Below are 25,417 nucleotides of genomic sequence, written 5' to 3'. Positions count from 1 at the left end.
CATAATTTTTCTCACCATTTAATATATATATTGGGAAAATTTCAGATACAACGTCTAAGAAAAGATGGCTTATAATATCAAAAATAACCATCATCCAAAAAGGAAAAAGTGCCATGTTAGGTTATTGATTAAAAAAAAAAAAAAAAAAAAAAAGAACATGCATATACAGAGCCGTGCTTACATAGTACTTTTTCGCTTCAAACAGCGCGGTCCTGTATACATGGCAAACTGTCCAGCCCTTTTGAGACGAGGCGAGAAAAATGTGTATAAACAGACAGATAGATGAAAAGTGTAAAGTTCAATCTGTGTAACATATTCCTTCCGAAAAGCAAAAATAAAATACGTTAGAGCAGTGGTCTCAAACTCAAATTGCACGCGGCCGAATGCGCAGTCCGAGAGCAGAAAATAACAGTGAATTTATATATATATATGAAAAAGTAAATTGTTAAATTTGCAACTATTTTATTGTTTTATTCAATAATTATTGCTTTCATTCATAATTTATAATTCCAAAACTTTGCCTGTTATTTAATTAATTTATATATGTATGTAATACTGTTCTGGACTGAGCTATAATTATGTAGGACAGTTGATTGCGTAGATACTGAGATGCTGATCCATAATGAACAGCAAACGCCAAGGCTGATTAAATATTCCTTTTTATTTCAACTGATGTCTGTGACCACAAATACTTGGCATATTTATTAATCGTGCCTGTTCCAGAACAGTTACATTTTTTATACTGTTTTTGCAGAAGAAGGGAAAACAGCAAGCAGTAGTCTTTGCAGCAACAGACGTAGAAGCAAAATGCTTTGTGTTGCAAAATACAAGATTTAATCTTAGTTCCGAATGAGTAGTTTCGGTGCATTTGAATGGATAATTAATAACGCTGTAACATTATTATTGACTGTTTGAGTTTTATTTCCATTTATGTCACTAGCGTTATGTAAAAGTCGTACGACATGGATTAGTCTTAAAATGACACAGTGCAGAAAAGGGTATTACAGTACAAAGTCTTTAATCCGGACTCGTCGGGACTTCAGCAATTCCGGATTAGGGGTTTTTCCGGATTATAGATCACCAATTTATATCTGGATAAAGATGGCATGCAGAAATTATACAATTAAAAATATGAAACCGTAATTTATGAAATAAAGAGCAATTATGATCTAAAGGGTATCAAAATTTACAAAAAAAAAAAAGCCTAATATTTATTTTTTTTATTTTATTAAGCATTTTTTCCAACGCGCGCATGCGTAAAGCAAACATTACGCATAGTCGAAATTAGAAAATTGCCACCAGAAAACTATTTGATGTGTATTCGTGATATTTATAATGACGAGGAAATTGATTTAAATCATGAGTACATCGAGATGAAACACTACATCTAGTAAGGATTTATAAGCCGAATAAAATAAAAACATCTGCTGTGAAGATGAGGATAGTGCTGACAGATCAACTTCCAGTTCATTTCGCGCCGCGACGTTCCCCCACCCCCGCAGAGCAGCCTGAAATTGATAAACAGCGGAATGATTAGAGAAAAAAATCACCTCTCTGTCACTTTCTTCATGCCTTTATCCATTTTTTTCAGCAATTCCACTTTTTGTTTAATGGACATCGAAACATGCTTTCGCTTTGTAGATTCTTCGGCAGCTCCAGAATTGGAAACTCTTTTTGACATAATCGAAAGTTCAAGCTTACTTTTTATAAAATTGCTCTAACAGACTTTTTATAAAATTGCTCTAACAGTCTGCAAAAAATAATAAGCCGGATCCAATTAGAAAATTAAGGAACAACGCAATCTGCAACATTAACTGAAATAGATAATTAGATAAGTTTAGCCTAGCTTATACCGTCCGATATACATTAAACGAGCATGCATAAACGCATTATGCGTTTACACATGTGCAGAAAGTTTGTAGCTTTGAGGTCCGGATTAAAGACTTTATACTGTACTATTTTTAGAATAGAGAAGCAAATACTCCAATTAAAATTAAGCGTTAAGGAGCTATTGCTAGTTTAAATCATAATTTTATATTTACACATTTTTTATCATATTACATTTTTAAAACTTAATTTTCCTCGAGCATTTTTTTTTTTTTTTTTCTTTTTGCAAAAAAAATTATAAAACTGATTTAAAATGGATTCTGTAAAAAATTTTCTTGGCGTCTGTACGTATGTGTAGTCAAAACATAAGTCAAAAACGTGTAGAATAAGAAGAATCAGAGCTTTGAAATTTTGTATATTTGGACTGCTATAACATGTAGATGTGCACCTCCCATTTTGGTTGCAATCGGCCGCATCAAAAGGTATGTAAATATACCTATATATATATATATATTTGTATATATACATCCACTCTGTTACTCGGGTCGGTGAGCTGTTTCTTTATTCTTATATGTTTGTAAATTGTGCATTTTTTGCTTTAAAAAAATCATTATTATTATTTATTTTTTTTTTTTTAATCTTCCGGTTAAGGTTTTTTTACGCCTTTAATTAACCTGCGTGTTATAGTAATTCTAGAATTATCAACAATTCAAAAGTTGTTTAAGTGAGGGGCAGCGTAATTTTTTTTTGGGGGGGGGGGGAACAACAGCCATATTTGTTCACATTTTGAATTGAAATTCAGCAGAATAGTGGATTTGTTGCCAATCTAGAGAAATTAAACTTCGCAATAACAAAGTAACGTCTTCTTTTATTATTGCGAATTAAATTATGCTTAATCCATTCTGGAATTATCTTCTCATTGTTATCATTTCTCCTTTTTTGCTTCTAAGAAAATAAGAAATCCTTCAATATCATAAAAAGAAAAATTATAATGGAGTCGTTGTTGTCATGTGAAATAAAGAAGTCAAGTAACTGCCTTATTACTTCAAAATTATAATAAGAAAACTGATGTCCCCGCATGATGATTATATCTTACAGGTTTTTGCATTTTTCCTGCGGGTATTAGGCACTTTTTTCAGTTTTTCTGATTCTAATTTTCTACAAGCGCAGTTCTACAAGATTCTTGTGAATAATAATTCAAACTTTACAGTGTTCAGAAAAGGAAGAATTATAACCAATTAAAAAATGAAAAGATGCTTTTTCATCTTAAAGGAAATAGGAATAACTCACTCTTCTAAAGGAGCTGCAGCCGAAACTACCATTGTTTTTTAACCGCTCCGGCTACTTGCGAGCCTAAAGAAGAAATCCGAGTCCCGTCTGCACGCTGCATTTCTTCATGATGAATGTTAATTTGTGGATATATTTTTTAAATTTTATGGATGAACTTAGATTTAATATAGAACTTATAACAAAAAGGTTAGTTTGTAATGACAGAGACTCTTCAAAACGAATAGAAAATTTTTTTAAAATGAATGCTGCACTGAGACAGAATTATGCATACTTTTAAAGCTGATGTATTTCACTACATTTTCTGTATACTAACGAAGTTTAAAAGTTACCTATGTCTTTTGAAACATTATTTTGGTAGAATGTTGTAATGCCGATATTCAGTACGAATTCAAATACATATATGAATTTTTTCCCGAGTTTTCAGCCACATCAAACATTTCTTTCTAACAATTAAATTAAATTTGCCCATAAATTCTAGTGACATGTACAAGAATTAAGGCACTCACAGGTTCACTTTATTTCAAGCTCACTTGTAAGAAGTAAAGGAAGCATTGTAATCGCGAAAATTTTCGGGTGTCATATTTCAACGAAAATATCCATTTTAACCGCTATCGAATGCAAATTAACGGTGTTTTTGCTTGACATCTGTACGTAAGGACAAAATTAAGGACTCGTCTTCCCAAAATGGGTCGCAAAAAGGATTTAAAATGGATTCAGAAGAGAGAGATTTTTTCATGACGTATGTATGTATCTCTCATAATTCAAAAACGAGTAGCCTTAGAACGTTGAAATTTTGGATGTAGGACTGCTATAACATGTAGCTGTGCATCTCTCTTTTTGGTTGCAATCGCCCAGCACCAAAAGCATATAAATATACTCGCTCTGTTACACGGCTCAGTGAGCTCAAGCTCAGTATTTTTTTATTCTTATATGCTCGTAAATTGTGCACTTCTTGCTTTAAAAATGATTGAATTATGTTGTTCTTATCTTCCGGTTAGGGCTTTTATGCCTTTAGTTTATCTGCATGCAATGGGTATAGAATTACCAACAATTTAAAAGTTGTTTAAGTGCGGCTAAGCCTAATTTTTTTACCGTAGCAGCCATATTTGTTTACATTTGAAACTTAGCAGAATAGTGAATTAAGTCAGTTTCTACCCCTTGTGTGTCTTTTTGCGGAATGGGACCAAAAAATAAACTTTCAGTCATAGCACCGAACAATTTTTCTTCTTGCTCGCTGGCTAAATTGCACGTTTTTGCGTAGAAATTCTAATTTTAATTGGAAAAATTGTTTATTTTGAGGTTTTACGTATTTTTGCCTTGCCGCGAAGTGACAACTAAATTTACTGAATGTGAAATATATCTCTAATGAAATTCGAGGAAATAACTTTAAATGAAATGCAGCAAAAATGCGTATAATGCAATGTTCCGTACAAGGAAGTCATGTGGTGTGCAGATCACTTTTTTAAAAGAAATCTATGTCTATCTTTTAAGACAAGAAACCACGCACAACAGAAAAGATTATTCATGACTTTAACTACCAAGCACAAAAATGCTATGCATCTGAATGTACAAACAAATATTTGCTTGTTTTTAATACAAATAACCTATGAACTGAGACGTGGATGTAACCAGTGGGGTGCAGGGAGATGCACTTGCGCTCTCTAAAGACGCATTTTCTAAAATTTTTATTTAAACAAATAGAAGTTGGTGAATAATTTGCTCCGTTTCTTATTTTTCTTGAAGTAATTTCATCCCCGTTACGAAAAACTCCTGGCTGAATAATTTTAATATTTTCCCAATTCTAAAGATTCTCACAGCCGATCGTGCAAATAAACAACTGCCGACAAGCCACCTAAAGTTGCGGAAAACTTCTGTTTTAGTTCACTTTAAACGATATAAATCATCAACGGATACTTGATTGTAATTCCAAGAGTTTCCCGTAGAGAAGCATTGCCTCTTTGTCCTCATAATTATCAAATGAGTATTATTTGCAGAAAGCGCAGGTTTTCTGTGGAAATCTTGTGGTGATGACATCTGAAGTCTCAGATTTCTTTCTTGAGTTAATGAGAAAGGGAAAAAAAGTTGTTGCCATCTGATTCGTAATTTTAGTCATTATGGTACTCAGAGTTTGACAAAGTAGTTAGTGTTAAAGAATTAAACGTCGTAAAGTATACGAATTCGTTGATTCTGTTCGAAAAACACCGTGTGATTAAGAATCTCTACCTCTGAATGCAGAAAAATTATACTTTCGAATCAGTGTAGCAAGTACCATCTTCATTTTTTCAAGATCCTTCGATATATTTCATTCATTTCTTCGATATAGTATTATATTCGATCTATTTCAGGCTGTATTCAGTTCATTAAAATTTTTATTTGATTTAGAAATTCGAACAAAAAAAATTTGGAAATTAAATTTCTGCATAATTTTTTTCCCTGTCCAGTTTTTGGTGAAATTAATATGAAAAGTTTTAATTATTTCTGTTCGAATTAAAAAAAAAAAACAGTTGATTAAATTTTTGCGTGATTTAGATATCAATCACTTGAAATTATGGGGCTGTTAACAATGAAAGCTTAAAATTTTGATTAAAAAAATCCATCATTACTAACCACAATTATAAAAAGAAGTCGAACGGTTTTCAAAAACTGCGCGTACTTTGGTATATTACTTCAGAAGTTCCAAAGCAACCGTAATCTGAAAGTTTATTTTTCGATCTAGTGAACGGTGTGGTAATTTGCACCCCCTAGCTCGTATCCTGGTTATGCCCATGAAATGAAATATGGCTTTATTACAGATTAATGTTCAATATAAAATCCTAAAATGTAACACCGTAAATTTAAGCGAAGTTTTAATTTTTATCACTCTTTCCTGGGGATCTTTCAACTAGTGTAAGCAACAAAAGAATTCAAAGTTAGTGGATATTTTAAACAACTGTGAGAACAAGTAGAGGTGCCTAAATGAATTTTTAAGAAATTACATTTATTTAAAACATTCGATCAGAAGAAAGTAAGAGAAAGATGGATATTTAACAAGTTGTATTATGAAATAAAATTCAAGGTGATAAAATAACTGAAACTTGCATTGTTTGCTTAATGAAAGGCAACATTTGCACGTATTTTAAGCTTTTTAATGTAACTGAAATCGAAAAAGATTTAACACAACAAAAATAAATTAATCAGGTCACATGAAAAATATGATTTCCCTCTCACTTCTGTCCGCCAGCGGCAAAATCGCCGAACACTCCTAGTTCCACCTATCATCGGTTTCAGGTGAACGGGCAGGCTACATGGGCGTTTGTGTTTTTTCCAATGTGTAACGTTCATACTAGCCAATTTCCCTTAGAATGTCCTCCATGAAAGCACCCCTTCCCTTGGGCAGACACCCTAGTTCTAGTTTGATAATCAACTAAATCAAACCAAACTTCTCACTCCTAAAATATTTTTTCAAATACGAATGATTACACTAAATTTCAAAGAGTCAAATTTTCAAGATAGCGAGGAGGAAAGAGAGAGTTTTGAGATCACTGAAATTCGGAAGGTGATTGTAATATTTTCTGCGCTCCTATGCGTAGTGAATAATTATAAAAAAAAAATAAATAAATAAAATTAAAAAAAAAAAAAAAAACTCAAAGGTTTCAGATTTTTAATTACGTCCAAATGGGGCGTGTCTTTTTAATTTATTTATTTATTTATTTATTTTATAATTTTGTGTGTTACCTTTATTTATCAAATATCACTTTCTTCGCATTTTAACCATAAAATTCAGTTAAAGAGCAATATCGCAAAATAACTTTAAATAGAGCATACCGTTAGAATTTCCGATTACTCAGTCTCACGCGCTGGAGATAAAAATATTTTTTCTCTGCAACGTTGCCATTGCTCGCTTTGAAATCCTTGAGTTTGATAATCAAAAATTCGTTAAAAGTTTTACAAAATATGAAATCGATAATACAGCAAATTCCAAATTTGGGCTGCCAGATGCCCATATTCGCAGTAGGATTACGTCATTCAAAATTCGATGTCTCTATGTACCGTTGCTTTATCACAATGCATACATACATTTATGCAGATTCTTCATTGTTTAATTTCTTCAAATATAATTATAAGGAATTTCTCCCGCCTTCCTACCGTGACATCGTGGTGTAATGGTTCTGCACGCTGGGCCGGTATTCCAGAGGTCCGTGGTTTGATTCCAGGCGAAAGCGTTTGCTCATTTTCATCTTGTCTGCTTTAAAAAAAAAAAAAAAAAAAAAAAAATGCACATTAACATAACACAAGGCGATAATATTTGGTAGCAACAGTTTGAAAAGTGAAACGGACATTCAGTGATTCGACGCAAAATCGCAAAACGGAAACAATACTTCATCAAGGAGAAAGCCCCTTTGGACTAAAAAAAGTTTTTTCTACCTTTTCCTTCTCTCAAAATAGGATTTTTTAAGTTAGAATTCTCAATAAAAAATCCTTTCAGATTTTATTATTAAGAACAAAGGTGCTGAGCTTCACATGAAATCCTCGTTAATCTGTGGAAATTGAGCCTTGAGCCAAAACTGAAGTATTTTCTCTGATATATTCCAAAGTTCAAAAACTGTTCTGATTATATATATCATTTCTATGCATTTTAATTTATCAAAATTGCAATATTTTTTTACATGATTCGGAAATATGGGAGAACTGCGCGCCTGGATTTATAAGAAGGTGAGAGGCCAGGTATTGAAATATAGGATTACTGGCCGGTAATAAAATTATTATTATGCTTACTAGAGTTGTTTGTGCGCGTCACAGATCATCATTCGTGTAAAAGGTATGCGGCCTATCGAGGCCTTAACAGCAGCGTCCCCGTTCTGTGGGGCCAAGGCCAACTGAGTGGGTCTAATGCTTCACGCATGCGCAATGATATGATTCGCTAGCGTAATAGGCTGGCATCTGTTATACACTATTGGCGGTGTATCATAAGATTGGCGATTAAAATTGTTCCGTTAAATATTGACAGACAGACAGACAGATGTCTTGTTTTGCACCCGCTAAGTCTTTCTGCACCGATGGGCGAAAAATCAAGCATAGGTGCGAAGGAAAGGTATATAGAAAGAGGGGCAATTTCGTATTTGAGGAGAGTAAAAAGGAACTTCGTACATCTTGTACGAGTTCAAAAGGCCAGAAAGAAAAGATGGGACAAAATAAAATTTAAAATAAATGGCCCAAAAATAATAGAGGAAAAAAAAAAGGGGCCTTTAGAAAGAAAAGGAAAAGAAGTAGAAAATATCCTAAAATACGATTATGTCCATGAGTGTAGTTAAAAGGAGAAGAAACTGTCTTCATTTACAATAAATAATGTCTCACAGGTGTGTGTGTGTAGTGAGTGTGTTTGGTAATGGTGAATAGATGTGTTACTGGGGAAAAAGCAAATATTGACGGTGTTAAAATGCTTCGTATTAAGGTATTTAGCATGGAATATAAAGTAATATGTATGCTTGCATCCTGAGATATCAACAAAGGTCATCAAACAAAAGTATATATTAATTTAACCAAAGTAAATTATGCTACTTTCATTCTCAACATTTTCACACATTTTTCAAAAAACAGCAGCAGACTAACAACATAGAACCATATACAATACAAGACCACAACCGCATACACCCAAAAAAATAAATAAATAAAATAATATATATATATATATATATGTGTGTGTGTGTGTAAATTACTGAGTATATGTATTAAAAACACAAATTAAAAAGTATTTATTAATTTAACAGTCATAATTTATTACAAGATTAATTATTTTACTATCATAATTTATTACTAGTTAAATAATGTTAATATAACACAATGAGGCACACTGTTATTTATATAAGGTCATAGTTCTAAAAATTCATTTAAGGCGGTGAAGAATAAACCATCCCTTACATATGGACATTTAACAGATAGCAAAGAACAGTATGAGAAAAAATCGGTGAGGTATAGTATTATTTAAAGGCGAAACTATATTCAAGCGATCTAGAAAGAAAAGAGAATCCAGAAGATCCGAGAGGGAAATAGCGCGATGCCCAAATTATCCCTCTCATCCCCAAATTTTCCCTCTCTCGAGATTCCTTAAGGGCTTTGTAAGTGTTGACAGACGTGAACTGATAACGCTGGCGTCTGTTTCGAGTTGATACACAAAGGAAGCCACAAGCAATGGCAATTTCAAGTATTTTTTAATGCTTTAAACTGATGAAAAATTAAGATTTATTGATTTAAAGGCACTTATTTATAGAAATTTGATTTAGTTTAGATGAAAGAAAGGTACTTATCTTAAAATTACAGGCTTTTGGAGTATATCCTTACATTGTCCGCTGTTTTATTCTCGTCAACATCGGAGCCGAAATTCATTGGAATGATATAGGTTTTGTAGGGGAAAAATAAACATTTTTCAAAGAAATTTAATTGATAATCACCAAGAGGAAAGGAAAAATTTTCACTTTTTTACGGAGCGCAGCGATCGTGCTGCCGCTTGCCTCGTTGATCACACAGCCCTCCCCGTTAAATATTGTCACCGCTACAGTTAGCCGACTTACCGGTTTACTTGTGTCTTATATTTAGTGTGATTATTATTTATAAATTTGAGTCACTAAACTAAAAGATTTTTGTGAATTTGTATATGTAGACTAAAAAGTTTTTCAACATAAACAACACCCCCTTTTCTTCCGCTACTTCCAGATCTTGATAGAATCACTTGAAATTTTATTTCACAAGAGCGTTTTGAAGAGATGATAAAAAATTGTATTGAAATGTACTATTTATGGTTTGTACAAGAGCAACTCACATTATTTAACAAAGCTATGTTGATTATGGAAAGTACAAAAGCAACTGATATTGTCAATGAAATTGAAAAAAATTGTGAAGAACCGTTGCTTTATCACAATGCATACATAGTCATTTAAAAGAAAACACATTACATTGCACAGTGCCATTTAAATGATAGTATACATTTTCAAGCATGCGATACACACTGGCAGCAATCAAAGGAATATTGTCAATTATTCAGTATCATAAAAAAATTGTTTGAAGAAAGAGGTAAACTGGCTGAATCAAGTGTAAAAGCTTTACTAATCTGCAAAATTAATAGCCATCTAAATTGGAGTGAATTTTTTCGATACTGTTAAAAATAGCAAAGTTCACACTAGTGTTAAAAGGGAGGCGCGAAATCTTCAGTTGTCCCTGGGCGCTGAAAACCGTAGCTACGACTCTGTTAAACGTGACTACTGAGCTTTAATTTGCTTTTTTGTAGTCCCAAAACATAGTATGCTTTTATTACCCGAACAACAAGATTTTCTGTAAACGCATGTATACAATGTCAACAAATACTTGAGAAATTTAAAAAATCATAAAATGAATTTTTTTATAATTAGAGGTTCTTTTAGATATTACTAACATACTGTATTAAGTCCCACGTGGTCTAGTGGTTAGGATACCTGGCTCTCACCCAGGAGGCCCGGGTTCGATTCCCGGCGTGGGAAGGAATTTTTTCGTAGCAGAGCTTGCCTTCATTGTGTACAAAAAAACACATTTGTTACATATTAATAATGTAAACGTTTAGTAATATGTGTTTTACTATTTTTTATTTGAATAAGTTTTGTATTTAGTTTTACGCAAAATTCTGAAAAGAAAAGTGCTAAGTGTTCAGGGTTTACGACAATAAAACATAATTTCACTCTTTTTAAAATTAGTCGAAGGACAAACGAAAAATGTAAATAAGAAAATAACTTCATTTTTTAGTTTGTCAGTACAATGTGCTTCGCTTGATAGAAATAAAAACACATTGCTTTTTAATTACTGAATTTTTTACTGAAATGCTAGTAAATTAATAAAGTGCGATAAATGAAAAACTACAATTTCTTCTTATAGTACATACATATCTGGCTTACAGAAAAATCACAATACCAAACCTTTCGGACATTCAAACTGGCTGCGATACTCACTAGAATATTCAGAATTCTACTGAATAATTTTTAAAAATGTGTTCCATTCAATGATTTTCATAGTGTTATTTATACGCCCAAGCATGTTTACATGTTTCTGTAAAATGATGAAAAATCGTAGTCTTCGCACTTTTAAAATGTAAGATCGTTAGTTCGCGCATATGCATATTTTGCATTAAAAAATCGTTAAGGTAAAAATGCGTATATTTTGCACAGCCTTGTAATTATACTTACAAAATTCCTATCCGGAGTTCATTTGTAGGAAAAAAAAAAAAAAAAATGCAATTTTTGTTGTCAATTGAGTAATCAGGCAAGAATATCAATGACATGAAAAATGTCATGGATTACTACTGCTCCATGTGTAAAAAGGTTCTGATTTTATAAGATCTTGATCATTCTGCATTCTCTCATAACAGCGTTTATCTTTCACAAAAACAAAATGGGGAAAAGAAAAAAACTCTTGAAATAATGCTGTACGTAAGGTCCCAAAATAGCTTCCATAGCAAAGCAATGTATTCCAAAATCATAAATTGGATGTAAAACCATAATTAGGAAAATTCGAAGGGCAGGTATTCACTACATACAATTTGAGCAAAATAAGTTTTAAAGCGTGGAACGCTTATTCTCTCAGTTATTAGTTGTCTAGTGAAACTATAGGGTTTTGATGAAAATTTGAATTTAAATAACCTAAAACCTTTTGACTTTATACATATGTGTGTACGTGCAGAAGGGTTAAATTTATGGCTTTGGTCTACCCATGACACGTATATCTAAGTATAAGACTAAGTACTATTACCAATTTTTTTAATCAGAATCTATTATGAAGCAGATGTTTCAATGAAATTTTATATATAACACTATTCCCGATAGATGGCGGCACGTCATATCTAATTTCTATATTATTAGGAGAAAGAAACTACCAGCCTATCGTGCCGAACGTATTCCTTTCAACGAATGCTTTATGCAGGTCTACCGCAGAGATTTATTATTTAAGCAAGGGATCTCAAAAAAAAAAAAAAAAAAAAATTCTTCACCTTTACTAAAAACGGGGACTTTGCATAAGAGTGCCGAATTTTCGTCAATCAGAAATTTTTTAGGCTGTGCTTCTCGGAAGATTATTCGAGTATTTTAACAAATTAAGCTGTATTTTCATCAAAATGACAAACAGCTATACACATAAAGAGTGAAAAGGATGATTACAAATATTCATTAAAGCACAAAATATGACACATAGAGAAATACTTTTTCTCTTGAATAGCATATAACATATTCAAGTTTTAGTGTGCATATTTACTGCTGCTTTGTTGGATTACAGTGCTCCTTATGATTTTGCTGTTGCCATGCTATCTCAGAATGTGACCATCTGCTGATATCTGAAACATGTCCTTTTCTCAGATGAGGCCACATTTCATTTGAATGATGGTGTCATCTGACACAATGCTAGAATAACCAAGGTGTGTTTGAGACCATCAGACACAGCTCTGAGCTGAACATGTGGTGCAACACTATGTACAATAAAATCATAGGACCTTTTGTCTTCAGTGAAAAAGACTACCACAGCCAATACCTATCCTGATATGTTGCAGTTATTTGCTGAGCCACCAGATTCAGGGCATTCCGGACTTAATTTTCCAACAAGACGGTGCACCACCTCATTGGGGGTTAGATGTCCATGCTTATTTATATGTAACATTTCCGGGAGATGGTCCCATAAACTGGCCTCTGCGATCACTGGACATAACACCACCGGATTTCTTCCCTTGGGGTTATGTCAAGGACCAAGTTTACCAAACACCAGTGAAAGACATCCATCCCTCATGTAATGTTGACCAGCACATGGATGGAACTAAAATAACACCTGGATATCCTTCGGGCAACGAAAGAATCATACACAGAAATTTATTAATTGTGTACACAAAAACATGAATATGTTATATGGAGTTCAAGATAAAAAGTATTTATCTCTGTGTCAAATTTTGTGCCTTATGAATATTTGTAATCAGAAAAAGAATTCTGAGACACCTTGTACATACATATATATGAGTTACCTAATTCTTTTTTAGATCTGGAATAAATATAGACCATAAATTTAATAAAAATGTTTTATTTAAATCTTCAATATCCTATCAAATATTCATACGTTCTATCTAACAGTTTAAATATCCCATTTGATTTTCTTTCGTCTATCAATAAGCATGTGAATTTCAAATATAAAAAACATTTTTACTGACTAACTGAATATGAATTGTAACTTTTAGACATTTACTGTACTTCCAATGTGTTGCCTAGATGGTAAAGTGGTTAATGACATAAACCACTCACATGGCTTCCAGCCCAGTATAGAAAATGATCATGCAAAATTGGAACGGCAACTCAGCAGGAGTTTTCACTATCTGCCAGCCACAGCCCAGAAGCCTGGCCAGCAGCTCTGATGGTATTTATTGAATCATAACTAAAATTACAGAATCACGTCATGCATATCAAAATTTAGAAAGCTGATTCCCCTAAACACATCAAAATGATTGTACATAGTACACAAAATGAAATGCATTTCATTACAATGTTACACCATACTCAACAAATAAAAACATTATTTTCCGGGTCATATGCTAAAAATTTGTCTTAAAACTGATAACATATCATAATTATTGCTATAAAGGTTATCAAAAATTGTGCCGTCAATCAAAAACTGATAGCAAATATGTAACATTTTAACTGCCCAACATATCTTGTTACAAAATATTACAAAAAATCCTACAGTACAATGTTAGTTATGGAGCCTATACAGTGATTAGTGATGCTGACTGCCATACTGAAAGGCCCGCGCTCGAATCCCGGAGAAGGCATGGATGTTTGTAAACATATAGTATCTGTGCAGCAAGATGGCACTCAAAATATACAGCCAACCAGAATCCTCTAAACTGGTTGGTGGTAGAGAAAGAGAAATCTCAGACTCTCGAACTGCACTTCCTTGGGATGTTCTCCCTCAGAATTCCACCTGGGGCAGAAGCTGAGCTGTTAGCAAGACCCATCATCAACCAATATGCCTATAACAGATACCAGTACCTGTAATTCACTGTATTGATTTATTAATTAAAACTCTTCATACAATACAGGAAAAAGATAATGATTAGAAACTTCTTAAAATTTTTATATTAGCAATAACAGAAATGACAAACATTTCACAAAATATGCACAGATTGTCATGGAACATGCTCTGGTTCCTCTACTGGATACTATGTGCAAATACAGACTTCATGTTTATATAGTTGATGACTGCTACAACAACTATTCCATTGCCATGATAATTACTAAAAACACTAAACTCATCAGAATATATTAAAATCGCTTTTATTGCAACAATACTTTTGTCCTTTTCCTGTAGGACATAAAAAGTCATTATAAACCAACTGCAGAATTTTAGACAAGTACTTTGTAACTTGCGCTACCTTAGAATAAAAAGCTGAACTTGCACCTTTGCCTGATAAGATTTCATATAATTCTCATAAAGCTGCTTAAAATATTTGTTTAAAAATTGTTCATGCAATCGAATATTCCAAGCATATGCTTAATGCTAGCTAGTTTCTCAGTGCCCCCCTGGGACAGCACATGATTGCCTGAGTAGTTTGCCAAGTACTCGTGGCACAAAGTAAAAAAAGTGGAGCAAGCTAAATTATCAAATTTCTCTTTAAAGTTTTCATTAAAATTTACAAAATTTGGTAATTAGGTTACAACTTGAGTTGTAGAAGGGAAATATTTAAAAAATAAATAATCAGATTGGTCCAATATCAAAATAGGTAAGTTAGACAACACTACATACAAATCTAATATATATACTAAATTGCACTTTTGAGAAGTGGAAAACACAAGTAGAATGGGAGATATAGAACAGTATAATTTTTTTGGGGGGGGCACAAGGTGTATTCTTGATTCTTAGGAAATAAGATCGCATCATACAAAACGACAAACCAGACCATTCCAAAGAATGGCAGTGAACAAGACTCGGGAAAATAGCACCCAGTATGAGGTAATGTAATGCACTCAAGAAAATGGCCAGTATGACACCAGATAATGCACTCCGGAAAATGGAATTCACACTTTAGCCTCTAATGCATACTAGATCATAATTGCACTGCAAAATGAAGAGAAATTCATCAGAAAAACAGCTTGTTGCCAACTGGTACATATGTGATTACACTGATGAACTTGTAGCCACAAACATGGATGGTTTTGCCTCAGAATTCTGCACAAGGGAATGCATACAAGCACACTACAGCTAACTGTAAAAACTGAAAATGGCACAGCTGTAGCAGTACTCCAGTGTTGCGTCATGTGTCGAGATAAAAGCTGTACTGTCCATGAGGGCTGTGGAGTCGGAATCAGAGTAGTGCAGATTTTGGGGTAAAAGGAGTCGGAGCTGGAATCGCTAAAAACAGGTTGACTCTGACTCCAGTTTTTGTTGGACAATTTGAATTTGAAATGAAATTAAAGTGAATAGGAAAAAAAAATTACTGACAAGCTGAATTATCATTTTTATTTATGAATGATATACATTAATAAATAGTTATTTTCTATTGATATATTAATAAATACATATAAAGGAGGAGAATGGATGTGATATTTGCCATTAGTGATTAAACTGATTCATTTAATTACTTCGTTCATTTTCAAATCTCGCTGATAAATTTAGGTAAGCAGCCATAGCAACAAGAATTCCCAAAATTGATACTATTCTTAGGAAGCGAGCAGGAAAAAGAGCAATTATTGATCAAGCAATACATACCGTATTTTTCGCCGTATAAGACGCACTTTTTCTCCCCAAAATCAGGGGGAAAAAAGTGCCTGTGTCTTATACGGCAAATATAAAAGCAAGCACACCTTGCGTGGACCAACTGCAAAGTGGCCAGAGTTAGAGGTAGAAGTAAAGGAGTGGATCACACGTCACCGGCAAAATAGACTTTCTGTCTCAACAAAAATGATAATCTATGAGGCCAAACGCATTGCTGTGGAGAAAGGCATTCAGGATTTCACCCGGATCACCATCGTTGTGCTATAGATTTATGAAGAGATTAAAGATAGCTCTTAGTATGTTACATGGTTGACATAAAATTTTTCTTAAACTGCTGTTAACTTTATACAGTTGATATAAAATATTTTACTACAGAATTTGGTTCATAATCTTTTTTTTTTTTTTTTCTAGATTTGCCTCCTTTAAAATTGGGTGCGTCTTATACGGCCAAAAATACGGTATTTGATGATATAGAGGTTGTTAGACTGTGATATAGAACTTTTTTAGAAAATGTAGATAACCCTAATGTTTCACTAACCAGAAAGACTATGGAATGATCTTGCAGAATTGGAAATTTTCTTTCTACACTATATAGATACAAAAATGCTACAAACTGAAGAATTAACAGGAAGTGAGAATGGAAGAATGTGATGTTTGTTCTTTCTGAAATGGAGGGTTTATTGCAGAAGGCATCATTTCTTCAATGAAGAAAAGAGAAACTAGCTTGCTAGACAATGAGATCTTGCTGGGTTCAATATATGTAGACCCAGAACACCGAATTTTGTTGAATGATGAACAAATTAAGAAGGCAAAGAAAGCCATCAATAAACTTTCAATAAGACTAAAATTATTTTCAGAACAATTGGAGTATTCAAGTCAGCACTATCAAACTGCAGACATTGCAACTGAGTCTTCTAGATTTTGAGGAATATTTTTGGATAATATTGAAAAGGCTAAAGTAAAGCAAATGAAAATAAAGAACCAAGAGCCTTTAGATATAAAAATGAAAAAATACAAACAAGGTTTTTACATGGCCTTTGAAGAAATATGATTGCTCTTGCAAGACACCTCTTTTAAAACTGGTAAAAACCTATCCTGAAAAGTTAAAAGAGGTAGCCTTAACAGTAACAGCTCTTCGTCCTACTCAAGTCAGTGTAGAATGACTCTTCTCAGCTTTTTAGGTTTTAAGTTCATCAAATCAGACCTATGGTCCTCCAACAAAGAAGATCTTGATGAAGCAATACTGTTTCTTAGAAATAACTAATGCCAGTTTTTCCATTTCATAACAAATGCTAATTAATATAAATAATTTGCTATGCCATCCATTTTGTTGTCTGTTTAGCATCTATTACTTCTTTTATATTAATAAAATAAGCTGTAACACATGCATATATGTTTATATATATATAATATACATGAGGGAGTCGGAGTCGGTCATTTCCCAACTCCACAGACCTGCTGTCCATCACTGTCATGTGGACAAGTTAACTGTCATCCCATGCAATGGTGTACCTGAGCGGAGCTAGGGAGGATATCTGCCCTTAGGCGCAAGATGCCAAAGTGATATTCTGCGCTGCATTTTGGCAAAACCTGCAGTTGTCCTCGGGCACTGAAAACTCTGGCTACACTTTTGATTATGCTGATATATCATTTTGTGGTCCACTGCCAGTTTTGTGACTTCTCTGGCACACTTGAGCTTATTGTTTCCACACAAGCATCAACGACAAGATATTAAACTCTTTCACGATATGAAAATCTTCATTCTTGCAGACATCATTTGCCCCATTCAAAAGGTGTAACCTATTTATATCGAATCTTTTCTCACTGATGAGGCATTGTAACTTCTCATGAAACATTTACTGCTAGAAGACAATAAAAACTTACAGACTCTTACTGTCCTGTTACAGCACTCTACCTGTGCTACAAATAAAATAGTTCAGAGTTTATTTTATCACCCAGAAATTCTAATCATTTGCACATAGGCCTGTTTTGTATTTCTTGCAAGTTTCAGTCTATTTGCAAGACTCCTTTGTAATGTTAAAATTTTCACAAACAGAGGCATATTTAATTTTTTATACATGCTTATTCATTCTATAAACAAAAAAACATTAAAAAAATTTTAATTTATTTTTCAAACTATACAATTTTGATTACAATAGGAGAATATCCAAAGTAGGAAAACAGCATGCATGAAGAACACTTATGCATCAGCAACCTATTTCTTGCAGATCGTTGACATCATCTGCTTTAACTTCTTTAATAAGTTTCCCAAAATGTTCTTGGATTTCTTTGACTGTTTCTAAATCCCTTTCACTAGAAACCATGTTAATAGCAATTCCAGATTTTCCAAAACGGCCAGTGCGTCCAATACGATGCAAGTAGGTTTCAAAATCAGTTTTTTGATTCACTAGCACTGGCAGATCATAGTTAATGACAACTGTCACCTGTTCCACATCAATGCCGCGTGCACATACGTTGGTCGTGATAAGAACCTAGTCAAATATGAAATAAAACAAAATTAAAATTGAAACATGATCTGCATATAAAAGCATATGCATGCATACAAAATATAACACTAGATCAACAAATAACCAAACAATAAACTGCACAATGATAAAAATTTTCATAGTAGATATGCATACCATAATTACATCTCTACATAAGATAAACATTTATACCTTTATAAGAATTTGGATGGTTCACACACTTCGTTCATTTCAGTTGTGTTTAACATAACAGTTGATCAATGCATAGCCAGTTAAAAGCAATACAATTTCATACAGTATTGCTTAGTGACTAAGCAGTACTGTATGAAATGGAGGTGATGAACCATCCAAATTGTGCAACATAGTAAAATTCAGTTAATATTTGCACCATAGCTCACGAGGAAATGCAATAGGTGAATGGCCTTTCTTCAGATTAAGGAATGGATAAAAGAACTTGAAGGAATTGCCAAGTATGCATGAAATACAAGATCAGGATGTCTAACAGATGAAGACACAACCAAAAAATGCAATACAGGTGGGAAAATTGGTGTTTGCAATAATATTAGCTTTCAGTATTGCACATGCAACAAATAACCAAACAATAAACTGCACAATGATAAAAATTTTCATGGTAGATATGCATACCATAATTACATCTCTACATAAGATAAACATTTATACCTTTATAAGAATTTGGATGGTTCACACACTTCGTTCATTTCAGTTGTGTTTAACATAACAGTTGATCAATGCATAGCCAGTTAAAAGCAATACAATTTCATACAGTATTGCACAAAAGCACTTAAATTACCTCGGAAACAACCTTCTTTGAAATCTCTCCTTCAGTATATTTCCTCTTCCTCTTACGTAATCATTTGAAATTGCAGCTCTTATAAATTCAATTTTTATGCCAACTTTGCTTGCTTTTCTTACTAATTTTTATGAATGAGGCAAAATTAGATCACAATGGTTCTGAAAAACCAGGACTTACTTTTAAAGTAAAAACAATTGTATTCCATTGTATTTATTACTTTTAACTGGCTATGCATTGATCAACTGTTACGTTAAACACAACTGAAATGAATGAAGTGTGTGAACTTGAGTCCACTCCTATTCAAGCTTTTGTCAGACTACTTTCAAATAATTAACACAGCAAGAATAGCAGTAACTTAAAACCACAGCATCGGATTGATATCAAATGATGCAACTTTTTTTAAAATTTTGTATAAAAAGATTTTGCCGCTAACTGCTGGGCTAAGATTGCTGTATGCATTTAAAAAAAATTACAATTAAAGTAAAAACATTAAGAAATGGACATTAAAAAATTATAGGCATAGCATATTTATTATAAATTTACTGCATTTTTCGTCATAAATATCACAGAACACTAAGGAAAGATATAAAATTATTACACTACGAATTTACATGATAATACTAATATCCTAAAATTAATTTTCCTCGTGTATTTATTTTTTGTCAATAGGTGCAACAATAAATTAATAAAAACTTTTTCTGTGGAAAGAGGAAAAAGCATTTAAATAAAATTCTTAGTATGAACTTATAAAATATAAACAAAACATGTTTTACTAAAGCATCTGGTCAGTGTCCTCTTGAGGGTCAGTTGGGGCTCAACAGCCAAACATACACCAGCATAAAACAAATAAAATTAATTGATCACAAAAAAAATTCATGAACTAGACTGATAAACTGTTTATTGATATGAAGCTATATTAAAGGTAAATATAAGGTTATATATAAAGGAAGGAAGAAATGGAATCAAATAAAATAAAACAAAGGGGGAAAATATATAAAAATTATTTAATATATATTTTCCAATATATAGATTTTGTATGTGATAAGTGCAATATACAAATAAAATGCAGGAACACAATCTGCTTCTTCGCACAGAGGTAAACAGGCTCTCTTAGCCTAACTGGAACATTTTATACATTTTTACTATAGTTCGACCTCCTCATCCATGACCATGAACACAAACACACATGAGCCATTCGAACCGAATTATTCTCAAAATAGGGTGGAGACTTTCTTTCTCTCCAGCAAAGCTCTTTTCGGAGAAGAGAAGACCTTTCACGTCGCAGGAAGTAATACCACCCCTTTTGGATGAGTCTATGTGTTTTGGCAGAATGCCAACCAGAGTTGCGCTTGAGACGGTCGAACTATACCATGATAGGATTTTCCCACCATAGGATTGCCAAAGTTCACAATTATATGGAGATACAACTAAAAAATTTAAAACATATATTCTACTTGTTTGATATATATTCATTCCTCAATGTTATGCCCCCCCCCCAAAAAAAAACCCTACGGGGGGGGGGGGGGGGAGAAAATATCACTGGAGCTAGAATGATTACTTTTGTTTTTATAATTTATGCATACATTGTTAATGATAAAATTAATAGGAAATAGAGTCAAAAGTCGTTAATCCGGACTCGTCGGGACTTCGGCGATTCCGGATTATAGATCATCAGTTTAAATCGTGTAAGATGGCATGCAGAAATTCTAAAATTAAAAATATGAAACCGTAATTTATGAAATAAGCAACAATTATGATCTAAAGGATATCAAAATTTACAAAAAAAAGCTTAATATTTATTTGTTTACTTTATTAAACATTTCTTTCAATGTAAGTTGTTTCGTTTTATGTGATAATACTTTCTCTTTAATTCTATAAACAGACATAATTTTTTGTTCACTTACAAAGTTCCGCTGTTCAAGTCCCGTTAATTGCTGTGCCGAGAATACCGACTAACTTGTCAATCGAAATTTTTTCGTTTTCACTAACCTCTCTGTCACATTCTTCATGTCTTTATCCATTTTTTGCAGCAATTCCACTTTTTGTTTGATGGACATCGAAACATACTTTCGTTTTGTACGATCCTTTGGGAGCTCCAGAATCAAAAATTCTATTTGACATAATCGAAAGTTCAAGTTTACTTTTTTAGTATTGCTCTTACAGTCTGCAAAAAATAATAAGCCGGATCCAATTTGAAAATTAAGGAACAACGCAATCATCAACATTAACTGAAATAGATAATTTCAGCTTACACCGTCCGTTATACATAAAACGCGCACGTGAAAACGTATTCTGTGCTTGTGCACACGCAAATGCGCAGTTGTAAGAGGTCTTACACGCACGCGTAAACGCCTATGCGCATGTGTCAACGCGGAGCATGCGCAGAAAGTTTTTAGCTTTGAGGTCCGGATTATAGATCATTCCGAAATATGGGTGTCCGAATTAACGACTTTTGACTGTACGTCCTCCTATAGAAGAAATGATCTTTAAAATGAAATTCATCATTCCATCAACAGGAACTAGATTTCCAGTGCCATCTAACAGTGAGAAAACATCAAAACATTTTATTTTGAGAGTAATTCATGAGGTTTTGAGAGTAATTTTGAGGGTAATTTCTGAAATACACTGAGGTCTTACTGATTTTCATCCTTTTGTTAGATGTAATCATGAATAAATAAATGGAACTCACTGTCAAAAATTACCTCTTTACAGTTATTTATGGTCTATGGTTTGTATTTTGAATCCACAGTAATCATTTTTGCTTCATTTGATGTGTCAAAATTTGTTTTTTAATTGGCTTTCTGACCAATGGTCTATGATGCATATTTGAAGGACAAATATCAATAATACACAATATACGTCTTTTAAGATCTTTTCTAGTTTTTGTTGGAATAATAATTTTTTGTTGGATAATAATTAATTAATAATTTCGAAGTAGGAATCGATCAGATTTTGGGGCTGCATTCCTTTTCCCTCCATATTTGCTCTTCCAGTTTTATTGTGTTCCCTCATAATTTGAGAAACACTTGATTTTACAACACCAACAACAGAAGCAGTATTTCTTACAGTCATGGATGTGTGATTGATAAATGCAACAATATTTGCTCTCTTTCTAGGTATTACATCCATTTTTAATACAGTAAAATGAATGAATTCAAAAAGGATTTAAAAAGGATGCAAAAATAATTTCCTCTTTCATAGAAACAAGCTTAAAAAATGGTACAATAACCATAATTTTGTAATAATAATTTGTCTAAACCAGTTCTAAATAGTCAAAAGCAGACATCCAGGTGACATTAAAGCACATAAAACTGCTATGAGGGACCTGCTGACATCAGTTGGCAACCAACTTAAAATTCTGTAAAAAAAAAAAAAAAAAAAAAAAATATCTCTTTGTCCTAATTAATTAATCACTACAGCATACACAAAAATGAATGGGTGTTGATGACCACTCTTTAAAAGGTCTTGATGCAGAAAAAAAATGGGGGAGGGGCGACGCCTGATCTAGAACATATAAGCCCCGTTCACAAGAGCAGATTCGACCGGTAGCGAAAACCGGTTCTTCCAACGTCTCCCGTTCACATGGGACAAGCATTAACTGCCTCGCCGAATTGGAGGTAGAACTTGGTTGAATGTTCCTTACCTCTCGGGAGCTAAGCAAATGGGGAGATTTCCCGTACTATACTGCGCGGTTCACTTAATTTTAGTTATTGCTCGCTGGACTGTCAGCGAAACAAGCGCGCTGATAGATGTCTGGGGATGTGATAGCATCCCCCCCCCCAAAAAAAATTAGATAGAACTCTACAAGATACGGAAATTATAGACAAATACAGACAAGGTTATCTGATGCTAGGTATTCCAGAAATATCGTTCAAACTAAAACTAAAGTTAAGACAAGTGCATATCGGCTTCAGCGCGACAAGGGACTCGGTACCTTTTGAATGATTTAAAAAAAAATTTAAGCATTTTCATCTACTTTTTATGAATATTATTAAATGGTTTTGTGAGACAAAATAATTTTAAGCTGAAAAAAAAAAGTTTTTGCTAGCATTTTTTTTAATGTAAATTTTTGAAGAAAAATTTTACAATTAAAATGTCTTTCTTCTCCTACAATTTTCAATGTCTCCCTCCAGTTTTTTTATTGTATTTATTAGAGTGTTCTTAATAACTTCAAGAAATGATTTTGCAATTAATGAATTAGTTTCCGAGGGGAAAAAAGTACACTTTTATCTAAAATCTTTAAAACAAATATGATCTCAAGTCACATTTTCATTTCAAATAATTTTTTTCTTTCAGTATTTTGCAAAACCCATCCTTGTTTCTATAAAAGTATATAATTTTAAATAAGCAGTAAAAATAATAAAAAATTTAGTCCATACCTGTATATTTTTAGGACTTTAAGTAAAAGGATTTATTGAAAAAAATGAAAAAGGTTTCTCAGTTGCATTTGCAGTTTAAAGAATACAAACTGTCTAAATAGACATTTAATCATTTCAAATCTTTAAAATTTTATTACTGAATTTCAATACACACATATGTATATAAATCAAACCTAGTGGTATTTATTCAATTGATAAATATAAACATAAATTACAAACCTTTTTTTTAAAACCTTATGCGGCCAGAAAAATTGCAAAAACTCATAAAACGCAAGCAGAATTTTTCTTTACCTGTTTTTGTTTTGTAAAACATGTTCAAAACAATTTTAATACATTAATTAATTATAATATTGTTGCGCAATAGATTGATAATAGTTCGTAAATGATTGTCATTGCACTCAAATCCGGTGATAGCTTAATTAAATTTATTTTATCAACATAAACACTTCAAAGTTCTGGAATTTTCCACAGAAATACTCGTACAAGTGTTTAGAATATCACTAAGTATAATCAGTAGTTATGCTTCAATCTAATAAGAATGTTAAACACAATGGAATGCAAAACGCATCTTAAGAGAAAGTTGACTCGGAAACATCTCCAATCTCACGCTGAACTAACAACTGGTAACAATAACAACTTATATAGTATAAATAATGTCATAAAAATAGTGTGGTATAATGAGATTATTACTTTGAAACCGATGTTTTGAATTGATGTCCAAGAACCAATATTTCCCATTCTGCTTCATTGCATATCTTTCAAAAAATTAAAAAAAATCATCCAATTAATTTTCTTTATCATTTTTTTTTAATGCGAAAAGTTTGTTTTATAAGCTGTGAAAATGTCGGAAGTTTGTAACCGATATATTTTTAGATGTGAAATTTTAGAATTAATGGCCGTCAAAAAGTCTAAAAATATGAACGATTTTCAAAAATTCTCCCAAAATATTTTTTAAAAAAATTACACTAAAAATTTCATTTAATTTTTTTTTTCTTCCACAGTGTGTTATGGTGCAAACTATAATATTCTGAGATTCTCAGTTTATTTGTTAATATTTGCAAAAAGTTGTTTCAACTTTAAATTTGAAAAAAATCTAATCCTCTAAAAATCAAAAGCGTGACACCACATCCACAAGTAGTGTATGTACAAAGTTTGTGTTTTATATCTTATCAGGAAGCAGTTTAAAAATCCATGACCATCTTTTAACCATAGCGACAAGCACAAAGAATGAACTAAATAACAGCTTATAAAATAATAATAATAATAATAATTAAAAAGCATATATTTTTCAGGAACCATTACGAAAGTTCAGGTACCAGTTGCGAAAGTACAGATTATAAAATTAACAACAGTAAACCACTTTAAAAATGTGTAAACAGTATTAGAAATCTGCCCATTCGGAGATGTGATTGACGAAAAAAGATGACACTCTTTCATGTCTCCTTTTCTTCCCTTGCTAATGGCAGCTGTGCGAAGGAGCGTTGCATGTGAACGAGGCTATACAGATATTAATAGTACTGATTCCAAATGAATCTGAAAACAAAATCTTCTGTCTACCCTGAAAATTGATAATATTTTATTAATATTTAATTTTCTTATAAGGATGGAAAGTGTCACCCATGGTATTTTCTTAACTTTAAAACTCCCAAATTTTTTTTACTTTATTTTTTCCCCAATCCTCGGAATACTTTAAATCCCAAATGGTAGTAAGCAGTCTAGATTAAAGTTTCAGTAGGCCGCCACGGTCCTATGAACTACTGTCCATATGCTGAATGAGCCTGTGTCTAGACAATTTCAGTGCTGCATATCATACAATCATTAGAATGCAAAAAGATAACATCTACTACATCTTACTTAATTACTTTTCCCATCTTTTCTCA

General features: G+C 32.7%; 1 protein-coding gene and 1 non-coding gene across 3 annotated transcripts in view; one reads left to right on the top strand and one right to left on the bottom strand.

The window, feature by feature from the left end:
* Positions 1–10,535: 10,535 nt before the first annotated feature.
* On the top strand, positions 10,536–10,607 carry TRNAE-CUC (transfer RNA glutamic acid (anticodon CUC)). Its single transcript has one exon. It is a non-coding gene; the product is annotated as a tRNA-Glu (tRNA).
* Positions 10,608–17,962: 7,355 nt separating this feature from the next.
* LOC118185950 (ATP-dependent RNA helicase DDX19A-like) overlaps positions 17,963–25,417 on the bottom strand; it is a 103,778-nt gene continuing 96,323 nt past the window's right edge. For both annotated transcript variants that reach the window (XM_085822430.1, XM_035355924.2), the window contains exon 3: positions 17,963–18,350. In XM_085822430.1, coding sequence (XP_085678556.1) covers positions 18,066–18,350 — 285 coding nt within the window. In that variant the 3' untranslated portion in view covers positions 17,963–18,065. The remainder of the gene's footprint in view (positions 18,351–25,417) is intronic.

The sequence above is a fragment of the Stegodyphus dumicola genome, chromosome 8, assembly GCF_044657685.1.
Source record: "Stegodyphus dumicola isolate Sdum_Otavi_A_Nest chromosome 8, ASM4465768v1".
Lineage (NCBI taxonomy): Eukaryota > Metazoa > Arthropoda > Arachnida > Araneae > Eresidae > Stegodyphus > Stegodyphus dumicola.
Note: the sequence above shows the minus strand (reverse complement) of the source record. Positions and strands in the feature narration are given on the sequence as shown.